General features: G+C 43.1%; 1 protein-coding gene across 1 annotated transcript in view; it reads left to right on the forward strand.

The window, feature by feature from the left end:
• SNX30 (sorting nexin family member 30) overlaps window positions 1-8,522 on the forward strand; it is a 110,309-nt gene that overhangs the window by 74,198 nt on the left and 27,589 nt on the right. The window contains exons 6-8 of the mRNA XM_006771232.2: window positions 2,469-2,627; window positions 6,244-6,439; window positions 7,998-8,197. Coding sequence (XP_006771295.1) covers window positions 2,469-2,627; window positions 6,244-6,439; window positions 7,998-8,197 — 555 coding nt within the window. The remainder of the gene's footprint in view (window positions 1-2,468; window positions 2,628-6,243; window positions 6,440-7,997; window positions 8,198-8,522) is intronic.

The following is an 8,522-nucleotide window of genomic DNA, read 5'->3' on the forward strand; positions in this document are numbered from 1 at the left end:
ATTATTTTTTAAAAGGTTGAATGAGACAGGAGGGGAGTAGAGAGGATATAAGGTCAAAACACTTATTTTTTTCAGGTAGAAAAGAACTATATATATATATATTTGTTTTTGTTGTTGTTGTTTTTTTAATATATATATATATATATTAATTGATTTCAGAGAAGAAGGGAGAGGGAGAGAGATAGAAACATCAATGATGAGAGAGAATCATTGATCGGCTGCCTCCTCTACGCCCCACACTGGGGATCGAGCCTACAATCCAGACATGTGCCCTGACAGGGAATCGAACCATGACCTCCTGGTTCATAGGTTGACGCTCAACCACTGAGCAACACCGGCTGGGTCTAGATATATTGTTGTAGACTCAGGGAGTAGAGCTGGATGAGGAGGAGCATGTTCTCCACAGGGACCTGAGGAATGGAGGTGAGGGTGGTGCCCAGTAGATGGGTTTCTGTGGAGGAAGCAAAATGGTTAGGGAATTTCCATGTGCTGTCCTTAGACCTGGTTCCTCCTTCAGAGAGATGGTAATCTGCTTAGCATGAAACGTTGGCGATTGAGTGTAGGGTTTCAGGAGGATGGCTGTCGAAGGGAATGAGAGAAGAATAGAGCAGAGCAGAGGAATTATCCTAAAGGACAACCACACCCTGCTAAGGCAGCTTCTCTGCTTCCGGAACATCCGGCTGGGTGGCCTCTGAGCTGGTCATGCATTTCTAATGTTCTACCCCAGTGTGGACATCTGACTTGGACATGTTATCCCCGTGCGGCTCTGTCATTTTATTCCTGACTCTTCTCCCCTAAGAGCTCTTCTTTATTACTAACCCTTCCCACTGTGCCCTCGAAAACTCCTTCTCTGTTAAAAAGAAATCCCTCAATTCTTTGCCTCTTCTCCAAACACTCCTACCGTCTCAAGGTTTACCTGAACAGTAGTCCCCTGAAGTTGCGGCCACTCCTACAGCCAAAACCACACAAACTTCTATCAAGTGTCTGCTCAGTGGCAGGAGCTGTGGGAAGCACAGTCAACCTCATAGCTAATTTAATCTTCATGAGGTTGGTACTATTGTTTTCCATTTTTTACAGAAGAAAAAACTGAGGTACCAAGAGATTATAGAACTTCACCAAAGTCAAACACTTTGGCAGAGGTGAAAGAGGATCCCATGGGGCACGGCGCCGGAGTCTTTACTCCTTAGAACTGAAACATAGTGACTCTGCAAAGCTTTTCCAAGTATTCATTTCCAGGGGTGCTGGTGTTGCCAGTTCCTAAGTCTTTCTAAGGTTTCGTGTTATCAATCTGGGTTGCTTCTTGTCTTTCCTGCTCCACTTGAGCGTCTTAGTATTCCCCTTCTTTGGGATGGCTAAGTCCTTGTTGCTGTATCTTATTTCTGTTCTTGTTTTTTGTTTTGGGGTGGGTTTTTGTTGTTGTTGTTCTCGAGGGTTAATACCTTAAAAGAAAACATCTCTTTACATCTCTTTGGCCATATGATGGAGTTTGAACAAGTTGTGGATTTAAATACTGGTTCCAGTTTTTTCACACCCTCGCAAACACACATCCTAGTGGGTATGAGAGCGTATCTCATTGTGGTTTTGGTTTGTATTTCTCTAATGACGAATGATGTTGAGCATCTTTTCATGTGCTTATTGGGCCATTTGTTTATCTTGTTTGGAGAAATATTGACCAGATCACTTTTTTTATGTAAATACTCTTTTAATATTTCATAACTAGTACATTTCAAATTGTGCGTTAGCAAATACTCTCTCTCCCTGTGGTGGCAGTAATGAGGAAGGCCTTTTAATTTGATCAAACTACTACCGAAATAGGTTAAAGCTCAGAGATCCTACAGTGGCCAGGTAGTTTGAAATTATCCACAATATTGGCTTAAAGAAAATGTGATAAAGAAATTTGTTTGTGTAAGGGAAATAAAGGAAGTTACATTTTAAAGAACCTTTTAGTATAAACCTAAACAAAAAGGGGGAGAAGGAGAGGTATTTTTTAAATAACATGTACTTCTTTCTCTATCCACCAAATTCTTTTATCTCTTGAGCTAGGAGTAGAATCTTATTATATTTAAATATATTTCTGTGTGGTTGTTGTTATCTGCCATCTTTCCTTAGACTATTTTATCTTGTTCTAACTTTCTCATTTTATCATCTGTGCCTCAAGCAATGTGAAGGTAAATCCAATGTGACTATTGGATTTACTGGATAAACGCTGACTGGCTGTTTTCTGTAATCCAGGAACTATGCTCTAGTGTTTTATTTCTTGCATTTAAAAACTGACCAGGTAGTTTTGATTTATTCTCTCTATATTTAAAAAAAAATGTTTGTATTGATGACTATCTTCTTAAAGATCCGAGCAGTTAAGAAATGCTGTTCTTGGGCAGATGGGTCATAGGAATGATTTGCTAGCCTGGTGGTTTTTACTTGCACAATTTTATCAGTTGCTGTGAACATTTTTCTTCCTGTCTTCATAGCCGCTTCCCGAAAAGTTTGTGGTGAAAGGTGTTGTGGATCGTTTTTCGGAAGAGTTTGTGGAGACCAGAAGGAAAGCTTTGGATAAATTCCTAAAAAGAATTACGGATCATCCTGTGCTTTCTTTCAATGAACACTTTAATGTTTTTCTTACTGCTAAGGTAAGGACAGATTTTTTTCATATTCCTTCCCCCAAAACAGCTTTCTCCAGCCCTTTCTTAAAAGTTGTTTCCATCTCTCACAAGCCACCTTCATGAATGGCCCACTGTTGTGGGTGTCATTGAATACCCTGTGTTTTTGGTGCCCTTTGCATCAGCATGGTTACTGTGATAGAATTAAGGAGAAACAGTCCCTTGCATCAGCAGAGGAAGTTAGAATATTTTCACTTGCCATAAGCAGGGAGAAATGTTTCTTTAAACACTTCCTATTTATTTAAATACTTCTTGGCACATGACTGGGTGAGGCCATTCTGACCAAGAGCCAGAATGGTATGCAAGACTCAGAGCACTTATGCGTATTTGGCAACGATGTTCTTCACAAGGGCCCTGTGCGTGTTTCCTTGTACCCCATTTCACAGAGGAGGAAACCAGTTCGGGGAGTTTGTACAATTCAAGTGGCATCACTAGGACTTGAAATTGGGTCTTTGTGGCCCCTCAGGTCACATTTTTCCTCTGTAACAACTGCCTGACCAAGAGGAGTTCAGCATGACTTGCCCACAGCCAAGTTTCTAATCAGGTGGGCATTTCCCAGCCGTGGCCAGAGAACTAGTTGGATTCTCCCCAGTTGCCAGATTCTGTGTATTCAAATTCAACTCGACTTCCCTCTGCACTTCCCTGTTGGCAGGCCCGGCCAGCAGACCTGCGGCGCCCTCCTCTAATTGTCTGTAGGAATGCGACCTCGTGCCAGCTTCCTTCCAGCTCCTTCCTTTTAGTTTCATGTATCATATTCCCATATTCAGGACACAGGTAATTTTTCCTATGGTGCAAATGTATTGAGGGCCAGGTACTTCCCAGTGTTCTTTTTTGAAATGGCAAAATTGAGAAATATTTACAGATAACATGAGTTGACATTAAAGTCTTTAGAAGATGGTGTCATTCCAGACAATGGAAATCACATGTCAAAGTCCTTTAGTGTTTGAGGTTGTTGTTGTTTTTAAACCTCAGTTGGCTTTTAGCCTCATCAATGACATTCCCATTCATCTCCTCTTTTTCCGGGAGGCCTTTTCCCCAACAGGTCAAACTTGTGTTATTTTTTAAATAAGTATTTTTTGGTGAACTGATCCCCAGATATAGTTCTTTCAGCTTATATAAAGTAAAATCCATCCTGTTCTGCAAGGTACAACTCACTGATTCACTCAAATTATAGGTCCACTGGCCAGGCAGGCCCTCAAGCTTATTCATTTTAATTACACAGAGAGGTAAAAGGGTGGTGGGGGGGGGAACTTGGGCCCTGGTGATGGGGTGTCTGTGTGAAGAATAAATAGAAAGGTAGGTGTGTGTGTGTGTGTGTGTGTGTGTGTGTGTGTGTGTGTGTGTCTCATTTATCTGTGGGCCAGGCAGTATGCAATGATTTTTTAAAAATAGTTCTTCAATGTCTTAATCAAAATCCAAATTCATATGAGTGAGTCAGAGGAGTTGGTTTGTTTAAGCAGAACAAAGTCTAGCCCTAATCAGTGTTACTTATTGAACTACATGCACTAAATGACCCAGTGTTTTCTTTTTTTTTTTAAATTTATTTTATTGATTTTTCACAGAGAGGAAGGGAGAGGAATAGAGAGTTAGAAACATTGATGAGAGAGAAACATCAATCAGCTGCCTCCTGCACACCTCCTACTGGGGATGTGCCCGCAACCAAGGTACATGCCCCTGACCGGAATCAAACCTGGGACCCTTCAGTCCCCAGGGCGACGCTCTATCCACTGAGCCAAACCAGTCAGGGCCCAATGTTTTCTTTTTAATTATGGTAAAATACATATAACATAAAATTGACTCTCTTAACCACTTGAAAATGTATAGCTCATTAATGTTAAGTATATTCACGTTGTTGGACAGAACTTCTTCATCTTGCAGAACTGAAACACTGTATCCATTAAAGAACAACTCCCCATATTCCCATCCTTTCATCTCTCCAGCACCCCACCTTTTCTTTTAACACATCAGCAAAAACTTAGTCCTGTTCTTAAATTACCCACCTGCACGTTCTGCCACAGGGAATGTAGAAGCATCCTTCTCCTTGTGATGACATGATCTTATCCCAAACCAGGAGCGCCTTGAAGCAGCAGCCAGGAATGTTGGGAGTGGTAGGGGACACTCAGTATCAACTATGTTCAAATCTGTGTTTTCACCGTTGGCAGAATGGGTGCAACAGTCAGAGAGGTACTATACATAACTGTTCAGCATGTTAACGAACCTGGATAGCTGGCGTTGCCCTTTCAAAGCTCTACTCGAACTAGAGTGCATGCAGTTCAAGGAGCCCTTTTGGACCTAGCCTTACACCAAAAAACACTGTCTTTGAAGCAAAGCTGAGAACTCCAGGGCTTCCGGATGGTCTTGTGAAAGCCTGGTGCTTATGAGGGTATTTTTGGGGGGTCTAGAACGTCTAAAGTTAGAACAGGAAATGGATTCTTTAGAACATTCTCTCAGGCAGCCAGACTTCGAAAACAAGGAAAGAAGTAGAGGATGGGGGCTGGGGGTGGTTTCTGCTGTTTTTAAGATGGGCAAGCCTTGGGTATAGTTTACATGCTGAAGGAATAGAAGTTGAAAATACAGACAGGGGAGGGGAAGGGTAGTTGGGGTGGGGTGGATAAGAAAGGGTGGAATCAAGAGCAAAAGTGAAGGCCCTGACTGCATGAAGAAGGAAAAGGAAGTGAAATCAGGAGGAGTCTACACTCCAGCCACGGAGATCCAAGCTCCGATTGTGTGTCAAATGGGACAGCTGTGTTCACTGTGATTCCCTGTTGTCTGCCCTATCCCTACATCAGACAGGGTCACCAGAAAGCAGTGGTCCCTTATCTCCCTGTGGACATGACTTTCTAGGACTAGGAATTAACATTCTGTTTGTACTGAGAATGGACAGAAGGAACAGGCACCTGCATCTTCTATCTTCTTGAACAGGCACCGTTCAAGTTAGGGACATAGAACAACCTAAGACACTGCCAGCTCCTCTTAGAGTTTAGCGATAGGAAGAAGCTTGTTTTACCTGGCAGACTAATGTGGTTTTTAAACTGAGATACACTGGCTATGTTGCTCACTGTATTTCCCATGTATGCCTTGACCAAGAAGCCCAACATGCAATGTTTTGTTACAGCAGCTGCCCTTGCCCTGAGTTTTCTAGCCCTGGCTTTTCTGTCCCCATGTCAGACTTCCCACCCTTTACTCGCTACTTATTTGGCTTTGGTTGAGATATAAATAAATGAATGGAATGAATTTCAGTCCTTGAATTTTGGTTCTAAAGACAACTTAGGGTATTTTGCAAGGGAGGAAGGGACTTTTTGTTTTTGGTAAAAGTTTTTTAAAAATGATGTTGGAAACACAGTGTTGTTTAAAGGAGAGCATGCTCAGGTAAGTGAACCTGATTAGAAAGGCAGGCCATGAGCTTGGTGGACGTGATGGCAAGGAGAGGGCACCTTTGTGTATGTGGTTAGGTCCTCTAACTCAGCTCCTTATTTTCTGAGTCTTCCCGTTTCCAAGAGCAACTGTCTGATGGAGTTGGTGACTGAGTCCTGGCCGTGTGAGCGATTGAGCCCTTCGAGTTTGTTTGTTCATCTGTCATCCTTAGGACCTGAATGCCTACAAGAAGCAAGGGATGGCGCTGCTGACCAGAGTGGGCGAGTCAGTCAAGCATGTCGCCGGAGGCTACAAGCTGAGGAGTCGGCCTCTGGAGTTTGCAGCCATCGGCGAATACTTGGACACTTTTGCACTCAAACTGGGAACCATAGATCGGATAGCCCAGCGGATCATCAAAGAAGAAATAGGTGAGCTCTTTGTCGTGAGTTTGATTGTGCCCAGGGAGCACATTTGCAGAAATGTCAGTCGTGTGCGAAGTGGAATCAAATGCGGAAGCACAGGAATGATGGAACGAGGCCACGTTCTGCTTATAAAACTAAGTAAATACAAGGAAGGGAGGAGGGAGTTGTGAGCAGAGTATAACCTTGGGCTTCCTCCTGTGCCTGGCGTTTCAGCCTAGTGCTGGCGTTCCCCGGGGCAAACAACCACCTCTGAGCATCGAGGCTCTCCCACTTCCCCCTCTCAACTTTAGCTTTAGAAGTGGAGATACTGACTCAGCCTCCCTTCAGTAATAAGAGTGATGGTTTAAAAACAAACTCGGGTATCTTTTCTGGCAGAAACGTGGTTCAAAAGGACAAAAGACCTGGCTGGCATGGCTCAGTGGTTGAGCATCAATTTGTGAACCAGGAGGTCACGGTTCACTTCCCAGTCAAGCCACATGCCTGGGTTGCAGGCTTGATCCCCAATATAGGGCATGCAAGAGGCAGCCAATCAACGATTCTCTTCATCGTTGATGTTTCTATCTCTCCCTCTCCCTTCCTCTTTGAAATAAAAAAAAAGGACAACAGTGTGGTGACCTGTGTTTGCCGAAGTTATGATCCTAACGAGCCCTGCTGCATTTCAAACCCGCTCTCCCTGGCCTGGGGAGTTGTGAGGCCTTTTTTTATTCATCCTGGCTGTTCTTCCACTTCCTCCCCACCCCTCTCGTGGCCACTTGCTTTTCTGAATCCCAGAATGTTGGGGCCTTTTGCCTTCTTACACACATGTGAGCCAAACATACCTGAACAGTATTAATGAACATGCTGGCAGTGATATGAAGCACATTGGAAAGGATTCTCCAATAGTCGCCACCCATTGGTTGCTAAAAAAAAAAAAAAAAATGGCAGCGACGTTTTATTGTCATGGCAAGAATCCTGGTGACAGTGATGAGCCGTATTTTCTTTGTGAGGGGAAATAACATTTTTTCTTGGTTTCTGTGATTTAATTCTCCTTTACACACTGATGGCATCATGTGGGGCCTGCAGGTTTGGGAGTTAGCTGTAGGTTCCGTCCACATCTAAGGACCAGAGGGTGGGATAATCCCTGAGTGAAAGACTGAGTCTGCCTATGTAAGACCACATCTTCTGTATCAAATGTTTCCTAAAATTCCATTTTTCCATTGTGACTGATTTAAAAAAATACCCCCACACATCCCCTAAACCTATAGGAAACTCTGCCACCACTGTTAAAATAGTGCTTCACTGTGTGGGTAGGAGAGTGGTTATTTTTTTAGGTGTTTGATGGATGTAGTTTCTACCATTTACCCCCCCAGAAGGCAGTGTGGTCCTCATTACCCAGAAGCATGGCATTCTCATTATGGGGTGGAGCTGATTGTAGCATCAGCTTTTAGAAATTAAAAAATTATTATAAGCAATGTTGTGTTCAAAGAGGAGCATGATCAGGTGAGTGAACACATCTTGGTGACTGAGTCCGTAATACCAGTGACTGCTGCCCAGCCAAGCTTATTGGTTCCTCTTCCCGCTTTAGAGTACCTTGTAGAGCTCAGAGAATATGGGCCCGTGTACTCCACGTGGAGCGCGCTAGAGGGGGAGCTGGCTGAACCCCTGGAGGGCGTGTCAGCGTGCATCGGCAACTGCTCCACAGCCTTGGAAGAGCTGACAGATGACATGACAGAAGACTTTCTGCCTGTGCTCAGGGAATATATTTTATATTCTGACTCCATGAAGGTAAGCTGGCTCCCTTTTTGTGCACTTAGGTACTTTTTTGGTTATAATTATTATCAAAAAAATCAATTGATTATTGCCTATTTGCATGTGGTACAGGTTTCCTTTATCCTGGGTGGGCCGGATCAGACATGTGGATGGACATCATGGACATATAAATAGAACACATGGTGAACCAAGTGTGTGAATTACATGAAAAAACTAGTTTGGAAGAAATTCTTTAATTAGTGTTCACTGAGAGTTCAAGGGGGTATAAAGTCTTCTAAACAAGAACAGGATGCTGTGGAAAAGGAAAAATTGGATAATTAGAGCTCTTGGAAGTTAAAAT

The sequence above is a fragment of the Myotis davidii genome, unplaced genomic scaffold (assembly GCF_000327345.1).
Source record: "Myotis davidii unplaced genomic scaffold, ASM32734v1 scaffold64, whole genome shotgun sequence".
NCBI lineage: Eukaryota > Metazoa > Chordata > Mammalia > Chiroptera > Vespertilionidae > Myotis > Myotis davidii.